Genomic DNA, 22,533 nt, shown 5'->3' with positions numbered 1-22,533 from the left:
TCTTTAATTACGTTACGTGATTCATGACGATTAATTTATAGAAATCCTTATAATACTATAAATAATTATTAATTAACGTATGTAACATAATTAATTTTATGTAATTTTAATTAACTATGTAATGTACATAACTTCATTATAAGAAATAAAGAAAATATAAATAAGTTTATAAAATAAATTATAAAACAAAAATATAAATTGGGGTAAATATAAAAATATAAAATAAATTATTATACTATATAAAATTACAATACGCATTAACATAAAATTGTAGTACATCCGTTTTCTACGAATGCTTTCATTGTATGGAGGTTTATCCTTTAAATAAAAATATTACGAGATTTAACAAGAAACTATAACAATAACTATTTATTAATATTAATGTATAACAAGATTGTATAACAACATTTGCTTTGATTGATTATTAAAAACTAAGAATACAAAATATTTTCTTCATTCTTCATTTTAAATCAACGTCGCCGCTTTTTTAAATACTCGCGCCGCCAGAAATCTGTAGCGTTACGTAGCGGTGAAATGGTGGAACTAATTTATATTGCTGTCCTTGTCGCACGCTGTTGCTCTCCTTGTCTACCACGCGTATATATCTGTCCTTGTTACACTCTATTGCTCTCTTTGTTTATTGCGCGATATGTCTGTCCTTATCGCACGCTATTTCTTTCTTTGTCTCGCGCGCGAATATGTCTGTCCTTGTCACACTCTGTTTCCCTCCTTGCCTATCGCGTCTAGATGTCTGTCCTTGTCGCATGCTGTTGCTCTCCTTGTCTATCGCACAGATATGTCTATCCTTGTCGCACGCTAGAGCCCTCCTTGTCTAATAACGCTAGATAAGGAAAGCAACAGTGTGCGAGAAGGACATCCTGCGATCTATTGAAAAAAAAATTTAACTTCTTACACACACGTTTTTCAAGGACAAAACACACATGGAAAGAAAGCGGGAAGCCTAATTTTAAGGATGCATATAAAAAAGTTCGCAAATTATTCCCCTTAATTAGGTTTTTTTCGTAATTAGTGCGAGCTGTCACAAAATGGACATGGTGGTGCCATCTAGCGATAACTCAGTGGTACTAATTATTTATAAAAATGCTTATTTCTGCATTTTATGGGTCAAATGGGGTATGAAAAGAAAGCTAAGAACCTAATTAGGGTAACGGAATCACAAAAGTTCACAATTCATTTCGCTAAATTAGGTTTTTTCGCTTATGAAAATTCCTCTGTTTTTGCGCCGCGTTGTGGCAGACCAGTGGAACTAATCGCTCTATAACCATATATGGAGAATAATTAATTTTAATTTTTCACGTCACAAATTTGCACAGCACGAGCGTATATTTCGAAGATAATACTATCAATTTCGTTCGCAAATAAATCTGAATCTAATATTTATTATAATTTGCGAGAAATTATGCACTCACTACTGTCACTACTAGTCACGTAAATGAAATTGAAACATTCTTTATATACGTAAACTATACTTAAACAAACCATAGAACGCATGCTAAGGGTCTCTAAAATCGAAGACGCAACCATAACAGTTCACGAATGGTTCCTCTGAATTAATTTCTTCTCGTAATTTGTGGAAAAACTGTCATCTGTCAAAATTTAGAGGCAGCGGTGGCGCCATCTATTGATAACTCGTCGGTACTAAAAACAGAAGTACCGGGTTTTAGTACCACTCAACTGTCCATAGATGGCGCCATCGCTGTTTTTAAACATTTACACGTGACTTTTTCCACAATTTAAGAAAGCGGTGGCGCCATCTATTGACGGTTGAGTGGTACTAAAACCCGGAACTTCTGTTTTTAGTACCGACGAGTTATCAATAGATGGCGCCACCGCTGCCTCTAAATTTTGACAGGTGACAATTTTTCCACAAATTACGAGAAGAAATTAATTCAGAGGAACCATTCGTGAACTGTTATGGTTGCGTCTTCGATTTTAGAGACCCTTAGCATGCGTTCTATGGTTTGTTTAAGTATAGTTTACGTATATAAAGAATGTTTCAATTTCATTTACGTGACTAGTAGTGACAGTAGTGAGTGCATAATTTCTCGCAAATTATAATAAATATTAGATTCAGATTTATTTGCGAACGAAATTGATAGCATTATCTTCGAAATATACGCTCGTGCTGTGCAAATTTGTGACGTGAAAAATTAAAATTAATTATTCTCCATATATGGTTATAGAGCGATTAGTTCCACTGGTCTGCCACAACGCGGCGCAAAAACAGAGGAATTTTCATAAGCGAAAAAACCTAATTTAGCGAAATGGATTGTGAACTTTTGTGATTCCGTTACCCTAATTAGGTTCTTAGCTTTCTTTTCATACCCCATTTGACCCATAAAATGCAGAAATAAGCATTTTTATAAATAATTAGTACCACTGAGTTATCGCTAGATGGCACCACCATGTCCATTTTGTGACAGCTCGCACTAATTACGAAGAAAACCTAATTAAGGGGAATAATTTGCGAACTTTTTTATATGCATCCTTAAAATTAGGCTTCCCGCTTTCTTTCCATGTGTGTTTTGTCCTTGAAAAACGTGTGTGTAAGAAGTTAAATTTTTTTTTCAATAGATCGCAGGATGTCCTTCTCGCACACTGTTGCTTTCCTTATCTAGCGTCATTGGACAAGGAGGGCTCTAGCGTGCGACAAGGATAGACATATCTGTGCGATAGACAAGGAGGGCAACAGCATGCGACAAGGACAGACATAAGACGCGGTAGACAAGGAGGGAAACAGCGTGTGACAAGGACAGACATATTCGCGCGCGAGACAAAGAAAGAAATAGCGTGCGACAAGGACAGACATATCGCGCAATAAACAATAGTGTAACAAGGACAGATATATACGCGCGTTAGACAAAGATAGCATGCGATAAAGCGTGATATTCACGCGTTAGACAAGGAGAGCAGTAGCGTGTGACAAAGACAGACATACTGCGCGGTAAACTCGTTGTTGCTAGTGGCGCTGTCGTGCAAAACCTGCGTAAATTAAAATGGTAGGATGTGACACAAAAATGGTAAAGGGATCCAGAGATCCCCGAATCGTTGGCCGAAAAAATACATTGCATACTAGGTCTATCCATATACCTCGTCTGTGCTTTAGTCAATGATTTAAGCATAGAGTGCGCTGATTTTTAATATGTCGGTAATTCAGAGTATGGGATGCAAAATTCCATAAGATGCAGTGTCTACTTATATACATCGTCTATGTGATAGACTTTCGGTTGTCACGTAGGTAGTTTATATATAAGTCAGTTACAATTGCGGTTCAGATAATACTGTAAAATAATTTTCGTAAACCGTTCACGCATTAAGAAATAATTTTTTTGTCGAAGCATTGATAGCCAGTGATAAAGCAACCATTGTATTTTACTCAAAGCTTTTCAATTTAATTAACGTATCTCAAGTGAAAATTGAGAAATGCCCATGTTAAGAAGCGAAGCTGTCAGCCTAACACTGTAAACAGAACAAGATTGTATTGTATGATTACTTAACGTTTAAAATGTCCGTGACTGAAGAAAAAATTCAAGAACTAAACAGACGATTTCTGGAATTTATGAACAAAAGTGAGAATGTAGAAGCAGCGACTAAAGAAATTTACGATGATTTGCTCGATGAGGTGTTGATGGGTTTTGTTTTCGACGTACATCGAACTACAAAGACTGGTAGTTCTGACGTTGAAGAAGGCATACCTGATGACGAATCGTATGCTATAGTAGGTGAGTGAAATGACAATGAAAGTATTGTTAAAATATCAACAATTAAAATTTAATAATCAGGTTATGTTTATTTACTAACAAAATGTGTACATATTTAACAAATATTTTTGCAAAGTACATTAAAATAACTTTTAAATGATCATTATTTTTACTATAAAAAATTACTCTTAAAGATTCTCCAGGACTGGACGTGTTTGGTCACGATGCTATCAAAAAATTTCAAGATTGCAATTGCCCAAATTGTGACAGAGGGGTTTCAGCGTTTCGTTTTGCAACCCATTTAGAGAAATGTATGGGCATGGGAAGAAACAGTTCACGAGTTGCATCAAGACGTATAGCAAATAATTCAAAAGATCTTGGCAACTTCAGTGACAATGACAATGATGTTGATTGGAGTTTAAATAATGGTAGGCGTAAACGCAGGAAAGATCGTAATGGTATGAAGAGAACAAAACAACAAAAGAATAATCAGAGAAATGGTGAAACTGTAAATGAACATATTCATAGCAGTAATGAGAATTCCCCATCGAATTATGAAAATATGTCCTTGGAAGATAAACGGATTTTACTAACACAGATCTGTGGAGTAATATCAGAGCATACAAAGAAATTGTGTACAAGATCAATGCGATGTCCACAACACACCGAGGATCAAAGGAAAGAAATGAGAGCGAATTTGGAATCTGGAAACAATATACAACCTAGTCAGGATAATCTTCATGTAGATGTAGATACCTATGAAGAAGGAGATGGGCAGAATTTAAGAGAAGCATTAGCGCGTTGGGACCGCGAAGGATCAAGTCATTCAAGTCCAGCGGATTCTAAATCAACCACGTCATCATCTTCGATAAGTAGAAAACGGGAAACGAAATCAAAAGGCAAAGGCAAAGGTTCCAAACGTGACCGTGGATCACCCATTTCACAAGGAGATTAAAATTAATTCGTTTAATTTTTTTTAATTTTAAAAATTTTTTAACAGGTCAAGTTATGTAATAATAATGTTCCTATGCATTGTATAAAGCTTTAAGAATATATTATCCATCACAAAAATATCTTTTAATTTTATTCAATAGTTTGTTATTTTCAAGAACATATAACAATTACTGCTATGTAGGATATGATTGCGTATGTAAACGATATTTCATTATTTTGCTACTAGGAGGCGCTACATTGAAAATACCTGAACTCTAAGTACATCTATATTCTACATTACTACTTGCTTCATGATCAGGCGTTACTTTTCATTAAACATTGGTTGACGTTTTGCGTAAGGTTATAGTGTTTTAATAAAACGAAATAAATATGTTAAATATTCAAATAAGTACTGCTTCTGGAATAAAACAGATTCTTACTGTTAATACTCCTCTTAAAATTTATGAATTACACGAGCGAATTAAAGGATTAACAGTACGTATAGAGTACAATTGCTTGATTCAATTTGTTTGCAAAAAAAAAAATGTCAATGATAATTCATAAAATTTGTTGCAGGAAAACTTTTACATCGTACATAATGGAAAACTCGTAGATGAAAATGTCACTTGCTATGATGGATATGTTTCTATTATACCGCGATTGTTTGGAGGGAAAGGAGGCTTTGGTTCCATGCTACGAGCGATTGGAGCACAAATTGAAAAAACTACGAATCGCGAAGCTTGTAGAGATTTAAGTGGACGTAGACTTCGTGATATTAATGAAGAGAAAAGATTAAAGGCTTGGATCGAGAAACAAGGAAAACGAGAAGAAGAAGCGGCGGAACGTAAAAAGAAAAAATTAGAAAGACTTTGCACCGAACCTAAACATGAGTTTAAAGATCAGATCTACGAACGTGAAAGATCAGTTCTTACAGAACGAGTTGGAGATGCAGTTGAAGAAGGTTTTAAAATTGCCACTTCTGGAATAAAAAGAAAATACCAGACAAAAGATGAACCGAATAAAAAGAAAATTTTATTAGATCTTGATATTGATTCAGATGAATTGGATAATTCTGATGAAAATGATGAAGATGATAAAGATTCAGAGGTAAAAAGTAATAAAAATAGTAAATAGCAAATTAAATATAACAACATTTTATAAATTAACTAATAAACTGTAAAGTTGCATAATTGTAATTCATATGGTTAGATTTTGTGATCTGTTTAACAACTACGTGTATATTGCATAGCAACCATATTTTAAGTTTAATAACTAGGAGTTTAATAACATATTCTTGTCATTATTCATAAATAAACAGATGAAATTAAATCATTTGTTAATCATATGAATGAATCAAATTCATGAATCAGGTGTAATGAAATCAAAAAAATTAAGAAAATATAAAATTGGTCAATTTAATTCCTACAAGACTTATCTAGACCTTGAGCATTTTATAATTTACAAGAAATATATTTGATTTTTAAAATTATATTAATTTTATTTCATAATATTTGTTAGATAAAATTCATTCAACACTGATCTTATGTATACATCAAAAAACATGATAACTATCAACATGTGATGCACAGGATGTTGCAGAAGAAAACATTGTGCATCACATATGAATATGTAACTTTAAAATATAGGTGTAAAATTAATTCATATATTTTAAATGTTATATTGTACAAATATAATCTTAATACATATTTAAAATAAATGGATATGAAATAATTTTGTTGACATTCTCCTTTACAGTACATTAAAATATTCTCCATGCAACTAATTCATTGGCAAGTTTTACACCTATTGCAAATAAAGCTACTGATGTAATAAATGACTTTAAAAATATCTCTTTGTATTTGTAATGTTGCAGCCATGTATAAAGATCTTTTGTGTATTTCGATCCAATGAAATATAAATAATTATCTTTGCTATATTTGTTTTCAATTTGCATGTGTATTATGTCCATTAGAGCACCCAGGCAAATATAATAGGAAGAGTTACATCTCTTATTTGAAATATGCTGAAAACATAATTATTATCTAGCAAAATTATCTAATAAAACTATAATGAAATTTTAAAATTATTCTTATAGATAAAATGTGTTTAAAACAAAAAATTAGATATTTTATAAATAAATCTCACTTTTTTACTTTTTTCTTTCTCTTTTTTAATATATGCTGTACCTGTTGAGATAGGTAATGATGATATACAGATATGTTTTACAACCATTTTTAATTTTTTCGTTTCAAATTTTATATACTTTATTACATCATAACATAAATTTCAAAATTTTATGTACATACAAAACTAAAGAATATCGAAACCGATATTCTTTTGTTCAATACAAATCGTTTCAAAAAAGAAAAAAATATATTCAAACTTGATGTTTAGTATATTTCATTAATAATTGTTCTTTTATTTTAAAAAAACGTATAGACGTAATAACGTTTATAATGTGTATTTACATGTGATTTATATATTGTTTCAAAAATATATTCATTTATTGTTTATAAATGTACATACATATTCTATATAATCATATGTGTATATAAAACATTCAGTCTGTATTAAATATCAATGTATATTTGACTAATTCCTTTTCGCGATATTTTTTCAAATAGATACAAAATTTATTTTTTGAACTTGAATTTAATTTAACTTCAATCATTTATAAATTGCAAAAAACATTTTTAATCATTTAAAGTTTGAGAAAACATTGCCATGTAAAAAATTTTAAAAAAGAAAAAGATTAAAATAAAAAATTTTTAAATAATTAGTTAATCACTTAATATAGTATATGTATACAAAACTAGTGGGGGAACCAGTTGACCCTGATGCCGGTCACTCCGTTAACGATAGCATTAGATGATAGTTGAATCTCGAATGTGATGGGTGTCATTCTATTTAAATGCTCGTGAAATACACATCGAAATCACAATAGTTCAGAAATTATAAGTGAAAATTAATATTTTGCCTTTTCTCATTGTCGTTTTATGCGTAAAAATGACCAAGTTATTTGTTTTTAGTATTTTGCAAATTTTGCAAATGATGATACTTATTGCAGTCTCTCGTAAGTTATTAATTATTTTTTCAAATAATTTTATAAATACTTTTGTTTCTTCAATATTTTGTAATCAATAATTTGTATGGTGGCTGATTGTAAATGACTGGGCAATAAAGAATGACGATTACAGATTATATACTTATAATTGGTCAGTGTTTCCTTGACTAACACGAGATACAAAATTACAAAATAAGCTATCATAGCGTTCTGATCTTAATGGATACAGCGAATAAAATCAATTTACAAAAAAGTTATATTCTCATGGTCGATATAGTATGAACTACTAATATAAATTATCTTATTTTCGTATTCTGAAGGTAACTTTTTCTCTTAGAATTTCAAGGACAATCGAATTGTCCATCACTTTATGGTGAACCCGGCCAATGCATTGGAATACGTGAATGTCCAGAATTGCTGAATCTTCTTCAAATGCGACCCCTTAAACCAGAAACTATAGATTTATTGAGACAAATGCAGTGTGGTTTCGATGACATTAATCCCCGAGTTTGTTGTCCAATTCGACGTACATCATTTCGTGACGATGAGTCTTCTGAAAATTTTCAACCAAATCCAAATTCTGAGCGACCAAATAACACTCAATATACCAACGATCAAAATGTACAATATGACTTTTCCAACAATCCTTTGCTTCCTACCGATTGCGGCAAAGATTTGTCCCAAAGGATCTACGGTGGAGAAATCACAGACCTCGACGAATTTCCTTGGATGGTGCTTTTGGAATACCTTACATGTACGAAGTGAAAAAACAAAGAGGATTGTTGTATTGGATTAGTAAACGTGGAAAGTAATTAATATAAAATTACATTTTTCAGTAAACGGAAAACGTACAGCTTGTGGTGGAGTTCTTATTAGTCGGCGTTACGTTTTAACGGCAGCTCACTGTGTTAAAGGTAAAGATTTACCAAGAACATGGCAATTGTCAAGTGTTCGTTTAGGTGAATATGATACTAGCAGTGATCGCGACTGCATTCCGGACGATGATCGCACCCTAATTTGCGCGGATGATCCCGTGACGGTTGGAATCGAAGAACAAATAGCCCATGAAAGTTACCAACCACGCTCAAGAGATCAAAAATATGATATCGCTCTTCTAAGATTATCTCGTGACGTTACATTCACCACTTATATAAAACCTATTTGTCTACCACCGACTGCCTCCCTCGAACAAAAATTATTTGTTGCTGGTTGGGGAAAGACAGAAAACGGTTCATCATCAAGCGTAAAACTAAAACTTGTGTTGCCTCTTTTTGACAAAGAACAGTGCCAAAATACTTATGGAAACGCGGGAGTGATGCTGGGTCATGGACAAATTTGTGCCGGTGGACAAAAAGACAAAGATTCGTGCAAAGGAGATTCAGGTGGACCTTTAATGACTATGAAAAGAAATCGCGACAGTTCTGGTAAATGGACTGTTGTTGGTGTTGTTTCCTTTGGACCATTACCTTGCGGTATGCTTGGAGTACCTGGCGTTTACACCAGAGTGATCGATTTTGTACCCTGGATACTCGATAAAATGAGATCTTAATATCTATATTCAAGTCATTCTCCAATTTCACGAATTTCTATATATGTACACATGCGCAACAATAAAAGGAAAGCCAATCAAAAGATATATGTATATTATATACAGTTTAACTAATGAAAGAATATAGTATCTTCCATTCAATGAAGAAAATCAATTTTCCTTATCATTTCAAAGGTTATCTATTTTATAGGTCATAAAAAATATCTTGCAAGATGTGCGTAAACACTTATTTTATTATTTTGTCTTAATAAACAAAATGCTTTTTAAGAAATTATCAGAAACATGATTCGTTTACTACGAAACTTATCGTCTCTTACATGACGCAAAATACATTCGATGCTGAAATTGGGAATCCCGCAGTTATCTTAATAAACAGATTCCCAAGGATAGAATAAGGAAACTTGTTCATTGAAGTAAAAATTTCATAACAAAGGGAAAGGAAATATTTTCATTTTCATGCTTTTCTGGCCTATTAAATGAACAATTTTTACGATACTGCAACATAATCGCTTAAAAAATCGATTATCTAATAAAACAAATATTTATCGTAATATTCTTTTAATATTACTAGTTGAAAGAATTTTCCTCTCTTTGTTCTTTTTGCAATTGGAAGACATCGGACTCAGCAGATGGCAGCAGTTAATACACTGCAGACTTTCGCATTAATCCATTATTCGCAAAAGTAAGAAGTGAACAGTTTTCGAAAGTGGCTGTGTCTATTCATGTCTTTCATTCTGAGTGTCTGTTTCATTCATTTGTCTGATTTAAAACATCACGTTTTCTTGCTTTCGATAAGAAGAAGTAAAAGAGTAAGAGAAGAAATAAAACAAGAAATTGACGGAGAATGTGGCATATTATTTGAATGTTAAAATATAGTACATCATTGTTTCAAGAGGAAGACAGCTTAGACAATAGCTTCGGAATCGACCATGATTTACCATTTGATTTTAACCGGGTTTGTGATCCTATGCGAAGTCACCGCACGTGAGTGAGATTTCTTAAATATTTACTCGCAATATAACAATAATACCTAACTATATTTACTAATTACTATTAAGTGTAATAATATTACAAATTTAATATCCGAACATAACTGATAGATGCCGACGCTCTCGAAGTTATTTGCACTGACTGAGAAATATTAGGATTTCTGTATGGAAAATATACACTTTCATTCAAAATATTCTTGTTTTTCAACTTTGTTAAATGAAAATTAATATATATTATATAGTTATTGCGAAAAAACAAAAAATTTATCATTGGAAAATAAAAAATTCGTTCAATTGATTCATAGCAAGTTTCTACTAAGATCACGTGCGTTATTCATGTTTTTTATTCATGATTATACACAATAGAAAAGTACACTTACAAAATATTGTTCTAAATACTAACAACTCGCGACATTTTTTCTTTCGTAGGAGCACTAAAAAATTTATTTCGAATTTAATTTCACGTAATTCGAACAATCCACTTACGAACGATTCTTTTTACAGAAGATAGATGTACCACTCCAAGAAATACAATTGGTACTTGTATCAATATACACAATTGTCAACCACTGGTAGAGATTCTTAAAAAACACAGACCATTGTCAAAGGAAATTCTTGATCGCTTATCCAGTTTGCAATGCGGATTTGAAGGTTACGATCCGAAAGTTTGTTGCGAACAGGTAAACATAATTATATTCATTATTAAATATATTCCATGCTATGAAAACTTAGAATGAAACGTGTAATGATAAAATCCAACGACTTTAGGCAACAACTCAAACCACAGAAAAACCGAATCAATCTACTTCCGAACCTGCAGACGTCACGAATCATCCGAATTTAAAATTACTGAATCATGATATGTGTGGACCAGTATCGCAGCAAAAAATTTTTGGTGGTAATAAAACCGGTATATTTGATTTCCCATGGATGGCATTACTCTCTTACAACGTCACCAATCAAGGTACAGACTTCCGATGCGGAGGATCGTTAATTAACAAACGATATGTGCTCACTGCTGCTCACTGCGTCACAATGCTACAATCTAGTAAGTCAATCATTATATATCGAATTCATTTGAATCGTAAGATAATGCAATAAAATTAATTTTTATTCATTTTGAAATAATATTTTAGCGTTGAAATTAATCGGAGTACGGCTAGGAGAACATGATTTAAGTACCGAGCGCGACTGTGATAGAGACGCCGACGGTCTTGAAGTTGTTTGCGCTGAGAGATATCAAGATTTCGATATAGAAAATGTACATTTTCATCCAGAATTTTCACCATTGAAATTACAAAATGACATTGCTTTGTTGCGATTAAGTAGGGACGCTGATTTTAGACCGCAAAATGTGCGACCGATTTGTATGCCAATCGGATCAGCAGCTAACTTGATTCAAAAAAAGGTAAATACTGTAATTAAATACGAGCATTTTTTTCAAGTTATTTTTTAATCATATATATTATCAGTACTATGTTTTATGATATAGGTAACAGTAACAGGTTGGGGTGCAACTGAATTTGGATCACGCAGCCTGGATTTACTACAGGTTCAATTATCACCAATGAATACAGAAAAATGCGCAGAAATATATAAAAGGCAAAACGAAATTTGGTATAAACAAATGTGCGTGGGTGGAAAAATGGGTATTGATTCATGTTTTGGAGATAGCGGTGGACCGCTTCAGGCTCCAGGAATATATAACAATAATATGAGGTACATTCAATATGGAATTGTCAGTTATGGACCGCGCAATTGCGGTACTGAAGGATTACCTGGGGTTTATACTAAAATTGTATATTACCTAGACTGGATTTTAGATACTATTAGGGCTTAAAATAGCATGTACAAATGATATTTTTAGAATTAAGACTTTGCATATTTTTCAAACACAATCAATAAATAAATTAATTTAATATTATTACTGTCAATTTTATTTATAAAATCTTTGTTGCTATAAATATTAGTATGATCATACATGAATCTATATATTATTTGCATCGGATAATTTCATTTCTTATAAATTCACTAAAACAATTCCTATAAATTGAATTTTTGATTTATATTCATGTAGTGAAGAAGTATAAATTTAAAAAAGGAAATCTTATATGTTTCTCTTATAAATAAAATTCTTATAATTACTTTAACATTTTCAATCACTATTCCATTGCGATTAATCTCGATTAATAATTGTCAAATTTCTTTTTTTCTGCATTATATTACTTTATGAAGAATTTTCATTGCAATCATTATTAGAGATCAAAGATTCATTATTACATAATTTGTCGCTTTTGTTTTGATCTTCAATCAGCTCTGCAGTCTCGTTTATAGAAACTTTTAACTGGCTACGATCACCTTTCTTTTTTGAAAGCAAAGTTTGAGATTTCGTTATCGACATTCCAGATGATTGTGATATAGATGTATTTGATGAATTTAAAGACTGACTCGCTGATAAGGAAGTACGCGAAGAACTAGCTGAAGATCCAGAATCTGGTCTAGAAATATTTTCGTAATTCATATACGAACTTATAGAATTTAATATTTGTTTATGTTGTTTTTTCTTTTTCTTTTGTTGCAACATTTTTTTACTATTAATATTCTGTTTTCCTTGTGTCAACGACTGATAACTCTACAAAGATATTCTCATAAGTAATTCCTTGATTATTATTATTAGTCTTTATCGATCTTCATTATTTATTTATCTTAAACTCTTAAAAGAAAATAAGTTTTATTCACCTGAGAATGACGTTCAAAAAGAGTTGGTATTTGTGCCACACGATCCAGCATCATTTCCATTTGCAGTCGGTGACGTTCCTCCTGTTCACGCGCTTCATCACGACGAAGTAAAGTTCGAATACTAAGGTCTCTCTCATGTTCATGCCTTATGATTAAAATTTATATAATTATTATAATATTAAGAGTAATTTTTTAGTCTTTATTATTACATAACATCTTCTTGAAAAAAATAATCAAATAACGATCTTATTTAAAAAAAAATTGCACCTCGCTGAACATCTCAAAGCTCGCCATACTGGATTACGGCCAATCAAAGATTGTTTAATTTTTATTGCTTGTTCTCGACGTCTTTCTTCCATTTTGTCCCTTATCTCACGTTCTAATTTTTCTCTATGACATAAATATAAAAGTGATCATTTCCTTTTGTTATAATATAAATCAAAAACACATAATACTTATTATATTGTATATCATACCGTGACACTTGACATCTCAAGATTGCTGCTAAATTACTTCCTCGTATTGGTAAAAAAGGCACCATAGATTTATATCTTTCTAATGGCATTAAATTATTATTTGTCAGTTGCGAAACATTTTTATCGATGTTTTCGTTGTAATTTTTATTTGTATTCCGTAAACGTATGCACGTAGATTTGACGCGTTCTCGTCTAGCCATTGACGGCGGTAAGGAAGAGGACTTCATTAATTGTGCGGCTCTTAACCGTTTTTGTAATTGCCTGAAAATTGTAATAGTTTTTAGTTAATCAATTACAGAAAAAGTTTATTATATATATTATATTTACTATATTGACCTGTAATATTCGTCTTCAAGCATACGATCGTATATTTCTGTGCTGAAAAGATTTTTTGGTACCGGTTTAGCCTTAAAATTTGTATTCGTGTTAATGCTTTTACTACGAATTTCTGGACTAGATCTTGTTAAAAGTCTCCAAGCTCGACGATCACATTCCAGCCTAAAAGGACGTACCTGAGACATTAGGTTTAATGCGCTTTCTTCACGAATTATACGACTCCTACAAGATAAGTATTTCTGACAACTGTAGATTTATTATATTTATAAAAATGAAAAGGAATATATAAAAAATATAAAAAAGAAACAAACCTTTCTTCTTTTTCAGCTAATAATTTGTCATAAAGTGGAATTTTTGATGTCAGTGGGATTGGTCTCACGCGTCGTTTCCTTCGCGAATTTTTTTTATTATTTTCTAAATTTTTACATTTCTGTTCTTTTATTGCTTCTTCTCTAAAATATACAATGGCATATTATTAGCTATCATGACGGTTTAATTTGCTATCAAAAAGTTCTTAGTTTCTTACCGCATAGTAAAACTAAATGGTTTGGGAACAGTAGGATGCCACTCTTTTGTAATATTAGCAGGCAAACTTCTTGTTTCTATACTATCTATGTCACTTTCAATATTATCATTACTGTTTTCCACATTCAACCAGTTTTCATCATTCAAGCATATCTTCTCCTTGCATATTGTTCCATTTCCTTTATAGCTTTTACTACATTTAAAAATGGTAATAATTACAACTTTAATAAAATAAAAGAAATTCATGTTTACCTAATTGTATACCTATTTGTCGAAAGATCTTGGTCTTCTGACAATCCATTAAATTTACTAGAAAGAAAAAGTAAAGGACTAGGAGTTCGAGATTCTTCTAAGTAACACTTTTTACCATTTAATATCAAATCATTAATATCATTCTTACTTTTAATTTTTGATTTTTGATTACACTTAGATACTGAAAATTTAGACACATTTACATTTTCATGATTAATCAATGAATTTTCTAAATTTTTCAGTAATAGTTTCTGTTTTCTTTTCAAGTGATCAACTTCTTGTTTAAACTGCTCATTCGATAAATGATATACTTGATCATAATCTGGTATACTATCCAAAAATTCTAAAAAGTTATCCATAATTTGTGTAGGATCAGATATTCTAGATTCCTTAATAAGTTGATCATTTTCCATAAAATTTATTTTACACTTATAAAAATTATCTTCCTTGCTTTTTTTAGATCCAATACGTTCATAAGAAGGATTTGGTTGTCTGCTACAAGGATCTACTGGAACTTTTACACAAGAATTGTAAAAGGATGTACCTCTGTGCTCTGCCATTGTCTGTTACAACAAATTATCATATCGTTATTAGTTAAAATTTAAAATTTTTATTCAATATATGACTATGTTTTTGCTAATTTTTTTCCTGATATTGAATAAAACATATTTTAACTTTATAATAATTAAACTTGAAAATTTAATTTTATTATTCTTTAATTTTAACATTTAAATGAATGGATTAATGTGATTCATGAAATAAATTATTAAAATATTTTGTGTTACAGAAGATTCAAATTGTTATAAATCATTTGTATATACAAGATAACATTAATACTTACCTTTAAATTTCATCAAAATTTGCGATACTTATTTATAAATTAGGTATAAAACTATTAACATATAGGTTTAATAGTCAGAAAATTTAATTATACATATCATTAATTTACTTTTATTATACGATATATTTGTCAAATTTTTCGAAATTTGACTCTTTAGTATATAAGATTCTAATCGCTACACATGTGTGTGTAAACAACTCTTGGAAAAGATCAATATAACCTCGTTAAATTCATCACCATGGTGAATAAAATAAGACTTAATAAAGATTTTTTTACAGCAATTAATTAGAAATTAGGAAAATTAAGGATATCAACATTTTAACTGGTTAGAAATAATATAAAATACTTTTAATATGTATAAACGTATTAATAATCACAATACATGGATTTAAATTAGATACACATATTTTGAATTGTACGTACAAATTTTATTTATAATTGAATTTCAATAAATTCATACATATACATTTCAAATGATATGTTACACTCGAAAGACTGTTACTATTTAAAATTGACTTATAAAATATCAAATAACAGATACTTATTAACAAAGTATAATATTTACGATGAAACAATATCAAGTATTCTTATTGCACATATATGTGTACATATTCGAATAAAACATCGCAATACTCGTTCAATATCACAAGTACTAATTGATTTGGTTAGTTATTTCCGTAAGTTACATACTGAGACACCGTTTAAAATAAAACATTTAAATAATTTATTAAATAATATAAATTATGTTTACTATATAATAGAAAATAAACATGGCGACTTTCATGAAAATGGTTGCAAATAGTGATATTTTATCAATAGCTTTAAAAAGGTATAAATGTTTTATTCCTAATGGATCAATATTAGTTACAAGAGATTATTCTATCTCTGCTAAAAATCATGAAAACTATGATATTATTATTACTGGGGGTGGTATGGTTGGAACCACACTTGCTTGTGCATTAGGTTAGTTTTTTTATCCTATTTTAAAATGATATATAATATTTTTAATATTTAATACAAAAATTTTATAAATGACATGCTTCATGAGTGTTTTTTTATGTTTTGTAATAGCAAACAACAGAAAACTTGAATGTAAGAAGATACTTTTACTAGAAAGTGGTAAACAATTTGAATATAAATTTGAAGAAAAGTATTCCAATCGTGTAGTTGCTTTGAATCAACAAACACGTACTTTACTTTCAAGCATAGGAGCTTGGCAACATATTAAAGCAACACGTTATTGTACAGTACAAAAAATGCAGGTATTAGAATAAAAATAACAAATATTCTAAACAGTGTTATTATATATTTTGTAATTTATAATATATCTTTACATTAATCTTTACATTATTTATAATATTATTTGCAAATATTACAATTAAACAAAAAAATTTATAGTAGGTTTGGGACGCGTGCTCTGATGCTATGATTGTATTTAATGAAGATTATTTAACTAAAGAAATTGCTTATATAGTCGAAAATGACTTATTACTACATGCAGTTAATAAGCAATTGATAGATAAAGAAAATGTAAATGTAATATATAATTCCAAAGTTGAAAATATTAAATTACCTAAAACGTTAGAAGAAAATGCAGAAATACAATTGCAAGATGGAACGAAATATAAAGCTAAATTGTTGGTAAGTAAATAGTAATAAAATCAATGTTCTATACACTATTATATCATACTGAGTTAGTGCAATCTTTAACAATACTTTCAACTTTGCTAGTTAACTTATCCAAACGTGTAGTAATATTAAAAGAACACCTTTTTAATTCATCAGCTAATTCATTTAATTGTTGATTGTTATCACTAGAGGTACTGCTATAAAGTCGATTTAATCTAAAAATATCCATTTCTATATTATGTGCATTATATATAGATGATCCTTTTGTTCTTATATTCTTATGTTTTCTTTCAGTTACTAAGCAATAGATAGCTTTTATTAGTTCTTGTGGTAAACGTTTTTCGCGGGGATCATTAGGACGAATATAGATTGCACAGTAATGTGGTGGATGTAACAAAAGTGCACCTCGTCTGCATACCTTCATTATTATATTTGGTGCATGATCTAAAAGTTTAGAAAATAACATGTGTTCCAAATGTGCTACTAATTCTGCTCTACGTACTAATCCATCTAATCCTGCACATCTTCTTAATTCTTGTATATCTGATACAGCAAGGCCCATCATTAAATTTGCTAAAATTATTGTTACTAAGATAACAAAACTTAAAAACATTAAATGAGCAGTACCAGAATGTTCAATTGGTGATTGTGTACTAATGAATATGTCTTCAAATTCTAATTCCCCAGACATCATTACAATAGTTTTCAACAGAGCAATTAATGGATAACTAAATGAATCATTTTGAAGTAATACATTAAAACCTAAAGAAAACCCTACTATGAGGAATATATAAGCACCCAGAAATTTAAAGAAATTAATTGATACTTGAGTAAACATTTGGATATAAAGGCCAAACATTGGAAATTTCCCAATTACCATCATTAATAGTATCCAAATTAATAGAATACTTATAGCTGATAAGTGACATTGCCAACCATGACCTTGCAAACTATGGTATTGTTTTGGCATATTTAACACAATACTCGATAGTAACACAACGCTCCATTGAAGCCAATTTTCCCATCTTTTAATATAACTACACACACCATGAGTCATTTGAAAAAATTCTTTACTAGCTAACGTGACAGTAAATATTAATACTGGCCAAAAAAGTACACTTCTAAATTTTTCAACTACAATATATGCAGTAAAAAATGCAACAAATATGGAATGAAATATCAAACTTAATAAAAAAAATTTGCGAATTCTTAACCATTTTAAATAAAGAAAACTTTCACACAAAGGATGTTTTAATACATGTCTTTGTCCAGCTTCCACAAGGCATAGCATTAAATCTGTTTCTCCTCTGCCACCTGATAATAATGGTCTAAAATCTAATCTTAATTCGCAATCAACATCACCTAATTCATGATCATGTAAAGAAATTGCTTGATCCAAGCGTGAAATAAATCGTGGTAATACATCTGGAGTTCTGCGCACAATAAAGCTTAATGCAGAAATGCCACCTTTTGTTCTAGCAGTAAGGTCTGCTCCTTTTGATAATAGCGTTATTACTGTTGATGATTTTTCATTTAAAGCTGCAATATGTAAAGGTGTATAACCAAATTTGTCTGCCTTGTTGACTAAAGCACCAGCCTATTAAAATGAAGAAATTATGTATAGTTAGAACTTTGCACAGTTATATATTTTATATAATATTCTTAAAAATTGGACCTTTAATAAAATTTTCACCATCTCTATTCCCCTAGCAGATTTTGCAACTGCAGCATGTAATGGAGTACGACCATCATTATCTTCGATATTAACCTTAGCTCCAATATTCAGAAGTATATCTAATGTTTCTATAGATTGAGACAAAACTGCTAAATGCATTGGTGTTTGTCCTCTTGCATTTTGTGCTTCGCATGCTGCACCAGCTTCTAACAATAACTTTGTACATTCAGCACTACCTTCCTCAGCTGCTAGATGCAATGGTGTAGATTTCATAGGACCAAACTGAAATCTTACATCAGCTCCATAAGTTAACAATAGTTTTGTGCATATAACAGAACCCAAACCAGCTGCTACATGTAATGGTGTTTCTGTATAAACCTATTTAATTTTCAAATCTAAATGATATGTACAATTAACTAGAAATATTTAAATAATTATGAGTAGAAACCTGTGAATTATTAGGAGAAGCACCTGCTTCTAATAAAGCTTTGACACAATCTGCTGCATTACTTAACACAGCATAGTAAAGAGGACTTTTTCCATATATCTCAGCTTTTACATCTGCTTTTGATTTTATTAAATATTTAACACATGCAAGATCTCCAGTAGCAGCAGCACAATGTAAAGGTGTATATTTTTTACTAAAGTCCCATTCATTTGGATTTGCTCCATATTTTAGTAATTCTTCCAAAATTGTTAATGAAGCTGTACAAGCAGCCAAATGTAATGGTGTCCTATAAATTCATTGAATTCATATTTTAAAACTAGATTTTTTTATTAATAGAAAATCTTACATACCTGCCGTCACTGTCTCTTGCTGAAATTTTTGCATTCTTGCTCAGTAAAGCTTTGACCACCTTTACGTAACCTAGATAACAAGAAACTAGAAGACAAGTATTTGGCCATCTCATGAAAAGTTGTAGTACAGTTGTATTCAAACCTGTTTCATCTTCAGTATTCATTAGTGTATTTTGTACACATCTATATTAAACATAGCTTGAATTATATTTAGTATAATTTTTATTATTATAAATAAATAATTAGTATACCCATCTGCAAAAGGTGTAGGAGTTTTTTGAATATTCTTCATTTTGTTGTTATCAGTGTTTAGAAATTCATGTAAAACTTTGTCCAAAATATCTCCATGCAGTGTAGAAATAATAGAAAGTACTTGCTTTCCTGCTGGAAGATCAGATAGAGCCAAAATAATTTCCTCTGTATTCCATGGCTGTTGATTTGTTATTTGTCTCTCTTTTATATGATATATAACAGGTTCAGAACTATACTCGGAACTTATACTACTTTCTTCCATGTCATTCATCCAAATATCTTCACAATTTTCCTAGAATTGTTGATTATTGTATAAGTATTGTATAGTATTTAAATTTGTGTTCTTACCAGTCCACTTACTATCCATACTTACTATATAATTAGTAGCAGTAGAAGGTACTGGCATAACATTTAATTCTTCTTGAAAATTATGGTTGTTTAAAAATTTATTTAGCAATGGTTTTTTCTTTAAGATTGACATATTATCTTGAATATCTTTTTTCTTTTTAGTTAACTCAATAATTTAAGAAGATATAATATTAATTATGTATTTGCTTTTTTTACCACTTACAAAATTTATGTTATATATCTTCAATTTCCAGCACTTAAATACTATTTTCAGTTTTCATGGTTTGAAACAGCACCACACATGTTCTTTGATGTTTATAAAACAGAACTGGCATATATTTAGCTCTGACTACTTCTTAACATATGTGTATGTGCAACATGATAACAGTTTAAGTTATTAGATTCTTTTTCTTAAAATATTTTTTTGGTTGACATAAGAAATAGAACATAAAATTTATAAAAATTTCTTATAACTTTACTTTTAGAGTATATTTCTATATATAATTGATAACATTCTTTGAGGAAAAAATTGTATTTATGTATTATTTCCTCATTAATACGTATAAGTCGAGATCCAATATTTTAAAAATTTCTTAAACTGTTAATTTATTTTTAATTTAATATAAAATGTAACTATTAATTAAATATAAAAGTAATTTCTGATAAATAATTTAAAATATACAAAAATATAATTTTGTTGATGGCAAATGAATTTTGTAGAAAATGAAATACAAAATATTTTAAAATTATATTTATAATTATTATTAAAATACAGCATAGAATTGAAGTTATTTCCAGACATATTGTCAGTTTCTCTCTCTCTCTCTCTCTCTCTCTCTCTCTCTCTCTCTCTCTCTCACGGTATATACATATATATTTTTTTCTTACCATATCATTTACATTATCTTATATTACAAATTTAATTATATAATAATATATATAATTTAATTATTCTTTATTATTATAATATATTATATCAAAATCAAACTATAAATTATAACAATGTGAAATATGTAATAGTATATATGTAAATAACAGTAATATATATTTTAGATTGGAGCAGATGGTGTAAATTCATTAGTACGACAAACAATGGGTACACAATATGTGAAGTGGGATTACAATCAAATGGCTATAGTTGCTACTCTTAAATTGTCAGAGGTAAAAATTATATTATCATAAAATCATATCAATATATTGTGCTAATCGGAATTAATTAGAATATAATTAATTATACCTTTATTTCAGCCTACAGAAAATATTGTTGCATGGCAAAGATTTTTACCAGCAGGGCCAATAGCTCTACTTCCAGTAATATTTTTTGTTGTTATAAACCAATTAAAATTAATTTAAAAATTTTGCTAATTTATTTTTTTGTGGTTTTATAGTTAACAAATTGTCTTAGTTCTCTTGTATGGTCGTTACCAACAACTGAAGCAAAAAGACTTTTAAAAGTTTCAGAAGAAGAATTTGTTGATAGTATAAATAATGCTTTATGGAAAGTATATCCAAAAGATGGTATAGTTGAAAGTGGTATGCGAGCACTTCAACAATTACTTGAAGGTTTATCTTTACAAACCGGCGTAGTAAAACAATTACAACCATCGGTGTCAGCTATCATAGAAAGATCTCGTGCAGCTTTTCCTTTACAATTTGGTCACTCTGTATCTTATATTCAAACAGGAACTGTTTTAGTAGGGTAAATAAAAATATATTTAAAATGTATTTAAAATTCATTTAAAATATATTTAAAATATATTTTAATAAAATTACATATTTTATATTAATGTATACAAAATATTTCAGTGATGCAGCACATAGAGTTCATCCATTAGCTGGTCAAGGTGTAAATCTAGGTTTTGGAGATGTAACAGTCTTAGTTCAACTTCTTGCAGAAGCTGTGATAAACGGAGCTTCTTTAGGAGACATGACATATTTAAGGAAATATGAAACATTAAGGCAACGATACAATGTTCCGATAATGTTTACTATTGATGCATTGCATCGATTATATAAAGGAACAGCGGCTCCTGTTGTACTAGCTAGAAGTTTGGGATTACAATTAACAAATGCTATCCCAGTGATAAAGGTACGTAATATATGAAGTAGTAAAATTAAATATAATACATATAACATATACACATATATAATAATAAACATAATACGTCTGAAAATAGTAAAATTATATATGATATTTTCGTATTAATTGCAATTTTATTGTTTGTTCTAGAAAGCCCTGATAGAACATGCCTCTGGTCAAATAGGAAATCGATAATACCAACAGTTAATGTAAATATTTATTAGTAATAATGTGGTATTAATAAAACTTTTAATAGTAATTATGTGTTTAATAAAAATTTTAAAATGGAAGTGTAATCTTTAATTTTACTTATGTTCAAAATTAT

The 22,533-nt window shown here is 29.9% G+C and overlaps 8 protein-coding genes across 9 annotated transcripts; 5 read left to right on the top strand and 3 right to left on the bottom strand.

Moving 5' to 3' along the window:
- The first annotated feature begins 1,865 nt into the window (after positions 1–1,865).
- LOC122529059 lies at positions 1,866–2,457 on the top strand. Its single transcript, XM_043654835.1, has 2 exons — positions 1,866–2,050; positions 2,205–2,457. Exons 1-2 carry the CDS (start codon positions 1,936–1,938, stop codon positions 2,279–2,281), a joined length of 192 nt encoding a protein of 63 aa, XP_043510770.1. The 5' UTR covers positions 1,866–1,935; the 3' UTR covers positions 2,282–2,457.
- Positions 2,458–2,545: 88 nt separating this feature from the next.
- On the top strand, positions 2,546–4,793 carry LOC122529049 (ataxin-7-like protein 3). Its single transcript, XM_043654807.1, has 2 exons — positions 2,546–3,743; positions 3,917–4,793. The coding sequence occupies exons 1-2, from the start codon at positions 3,527–3,529 to the stop codon at positions 4,675–4,677; spliced, it is 978 nt and encodes a 325-aa protein (XP_043510742.1). The 5' UTR covers positions 2,546–3,526; the 3' UTR covers positions 4,678–4,793.
- A 165-nt stretch (positions 4,794–4,958) lies between these two features.
- LOC122529054 (replication stress response regulator SDE2) lies at positions 4,959–6,589 on the top strand. The gene is made up of 2 exons (XM_043654828.1): positions 4,959–5,150; positions 5,232–6,589. The coding sequence occupies exons 1-2, from the start codon at positions 5,046–5,048 to the stop codon at positions 5,787–5,789; spliced, it is 663 nt and encodes a 220-aa protein (XP_043510763.1). The 5' UTR covers positions 4,959–5,045; the 3' UTR covers positions 5,790–6,589.
- LOC122529060 lies at positions 6,415–6,902 on the bottom strand. The gene is made up of 2 exons (XM_043654836.1): positions 6,801–6,902; positions 6,415–6,678 (listed from the first exon to the last, which is right to left on the bottom strand). Exons 1-2 carry the CDS (start codon positions 6,885–6,887, stop codon positions 6,415–6,417), a joined length of 351 nt encoding a protein of 116 aa, XP_043510771.1. The 5' UTR covers positions 6,888–6,902.
- Positions 6,903–7,485: 583 nt separating this feature from the next.
- LOC122529035 (transmembrane protease serine 9-like) lies at positions 7,486–12,181 on the top strand. Its single transcript, XM_043654761.1, has 8 exons — positions 7,486–7,728; positions 8,057–8,473; positions 8,556–9,265; positions 10,177–10,252; positions 10,762–10,937; positions 11,026–11,305; positions 11,394–11,665; positions 11,750–12,181. The coding sequence occupies exons 1-8, from the start codon at positions 7,662–7,664 to the stop codon at positions 12,095–12,097; spliced, it is 2,346 nt and encodes a 781-aa protein (XP_043510696.1). The 5' UTR covers positions 7,486–7,661; the 3' UTR covers positions 12,098–12,181.
- A 291-nt stretch (positions 12,182–12,472) lies between these two features.
- Positions 12,473–15,624, bottom strand: LOC122529043 (protein FAM161A). Its single transcript, XM_043654790.1, has 9 exons — positions 15,427–15,624; positions 14,598–15,148; positions 14,335–14,526; positions 14,120–14,260; positions 13,809–14,030; positions 13,473–13,733; positions 13,264–13,386; positions 12,997–13,141; positions 12,473–12,889 (listed from the first exon to the last, which is right to left on the bottom strand). The coding sequence occupies exons 2-9, from the start codon at positions 15,143–15,145 to the stop codon at positions 12,485–12,487; spliced, it is 2,037 nt and encodes a 678-aa protein (XP_043510725.1). The 5' UTR covers positions 15,146–15,148; positions 15,427–15,624; the 3' UTR covers positions 12,473–12,484.
- A 25-nt stretch (positions 15,625–15,649) lies between these two features.
- LOC122529047 (ubiquinone biosynthesis monooxygenase COQ6, mitochondrial) lies at positions 15,650–22,495 on the top strand. Of its 2 annotated transcripts, none has more exons than XM_043654805.1 (9): positions 15,650–15,667; positions 16,188–16,389; positions 16,498–16,688; positions 16,828–17,067; positions 21,182–21,289; positions 21,377–21,439; positions 21,517–21,827; positions 21,935–22,217; positions 22,359–22,495. In XM_043654805.1, the coding sequence occupies exons 1-9, from the start codon at positions 15,665–15,667 to the stop codon at positions 22,401–22,403; spliced, it is 1,446 nt and encodes a 481-aa protein (XP_043510740.1). In that variant the 5' UTR covers positions 15,650–15,664; the 3' UTR covers positions 22,404–22,495. The 2 variants fall into 2 exon arrangements, with proteins under 2 accessions (XP_043510740.1, XP_043510738.1); XM_043654803.1 differs by lacking the exon at positions 15,650–15,667 and adding an exon at positions 15,992–16,103.
- Positions 17,066–20,274, bottom strand: LOC122529038 (transient receptor potential channel pyrexia). Its single transcript, XM_043654768.1, has 6 exons — positions 20,154–20,274; positions 19,780–20,072; positions 19,529–19,711; positions 19,179–19,464; positions 18,731–19,108; positions 17,066–18,652 (listed from the first exon to the last, which is right to left on the bottom strand). The coding sequence occupies exons 1-6, from the start codon at positions 20,259–20,261 to the stop codon at positions 17,111–17,113; spliced, it is 2,790 nt and encodes a 929-aa protein (XP_043510703.1). The 5' UTR covers positions 20,262–20,274; the 3' UTR covers positions 17,066–17,110.
- Positions 22,496–22,533: the final 38 nt, after the last annotated feature.

Source organism: Frieseomelitta varia, unplaced genomic scaffold, assembly GCF_011392965.1.
Source record: "Frieseomelitta varia isolate USP_RPSP 00005682 unplaced genomic scaffold, Fvar_1.2 scaffold_277, whole genome shotgun sequence".
Classification (NCBI taxonomy): domain Eukaryota; kingdom Metazoa; phylum Arthropoda; class Insecta; order Hymenoptera; family Apidae; genus Frieseomelitta; species Frieseomelitta varia.
The sequence above is the reverse complement of the archived record's forward strand: the minus strand, read 5'-3'. Positions and strand labels throughout refer to the sequence as shown.

Excerpts from the sequence above, each read along its gene's own strand:
- LOC122529054 (XM_043654828.1), top strand. The coding sequence starts at position 5,046 with ATGTTAAATATTCAAATAAGTACTGCTTCTGGAATAAAACAGATTCTT. Across the intron at positions 5,151-5,231 it reads AGCGAATTAAAGGATTAACA|GAAAACTTTTACATCGTACA; the intron begins GTACGTATAGAG and ends AATTTGTTGCAG.
- LOC122529047 (XM_043654805.1), top strand. Across the intron at positions 21,290-21,376 it reads CTACTCTTAAATTGTCAGAG|CCTACAGAAAATATTGTTGC; the intron begins GTAAAAATTATA and ends CCTTTATTTCAG. Across the intron at positions 22,218-22,358 it reads ATGCTATCCCAGTGATAAAG|AAAGCCCTGATAGAACATGC; the intron begins GTACGTAATATA and ends TGTTTGTTCTAG.
- LOC122529043 (XM_043654790.1), bottom strand. The coding sequence starts at position 15,145 with ATGGCAGAGCACAGAGGTACATCCTTTTACAATTCTTGTGTAAAAGTT. Across the intron at positions 14,527-14,597 it reads CAAGATCTTTCGACAAATAG|TAAAAGCTATAAAGGAAATG; the intron begins GTATACAATTAG and ends TTTTAAATGTAG. Across the intron at positions 14,031-14,119 it reads TTAGCTGAAAAAGAAGAAAG|GAGTCGTATAATTCGTGAAG; the intron begins GTTTGTTTCTTT and ends CTTATCTTGTAG.
- LOC122529060 (XM_043654836.1), bottom strand. The coding sequence starts at position 6,887 with ATGGTTGTAAAACATATCTGTATATCATCATTACCTATCTCAACAGGT. Across the intron at positions 6,679-6,800 it reads AGAAAGAAAAAAGTAAAAAA|CATATTTCAAATAAGAGATG; the intron begins GTGAGATTTATT and ends TTATGTTTTCAG.
- LOC122529038 (XM_043654768.1), bottom strand. The coding sequence starts at position 20,261 with ATGTCAATCTTAAAGAAAAAACCATTGCTAAATAAATTTTTAAACAAC. Across the intron at positions 19,712-19,779 it reads CCTACACCTTTTGCAGATGG|ATGTGTACAAAATACACTAA; the intron begins GTATACTAATTA and ends TGTTTAATATAG. Across the intron at positions 19,465-19,528 it reads GCAAGAGACAGTGACGGCAG|GACACCATTACATTTGGCTG; the intron begins GTATGTAAGATT and ends ATGAATTTATAG.
- LOC122529049 (XM_043654807.1), top strand. The coding sequence starts at position 3,527 with ATGTCCGTGACTGAAGAAAAAATTCAAGAACTAAACAGACGATTTCTG. Across the intron at positions 3,744-3,916 it reads CGAATCGTATGCTATAGTAG|ATTCTCCAGGACTGGACGTG; the intron begins GTGAGTGAAATG and ends TTACTCTTAAAG.
- LOC122529059 (XM_043654835.1), top strand. The coding sequence starts at position 1,936 with ATGGTTGCGTCTTCGATTTTAGAGACCCTTAGCATGCGTTCTATGGTT. Across the intron at positions 2,051-2,204 it reads CGTGACTAGTAGTGACAGTA|AGCGATTAGTTCCACTGGTC; the intron begins GTGAGTGCATAA and ends ATATGGTTATAG.
- LOC122529035 (XM_043654761.1), top strand. The coding sequence starts at position 7,662 with ATGACCAAGTTATTTGTTTTTAGTATTTTGCAAATTTTGCAAATGATG. Across the intron at positions 8,474-8,555 it reads GCTTTTGGAATACCTTACAT|TAAACGGAAAACGTACAGCT; the intron begins GTACGAAGTGAA and ends TACATTTTTCAG. Across the intron at positions 11,666-11,749 it reads CTAACTTGATTCAAAAAAAG|GTAACAGTAACAGGTTGGGG; the intron begins GTAAATACTGTA and ends TTTATGATATAG.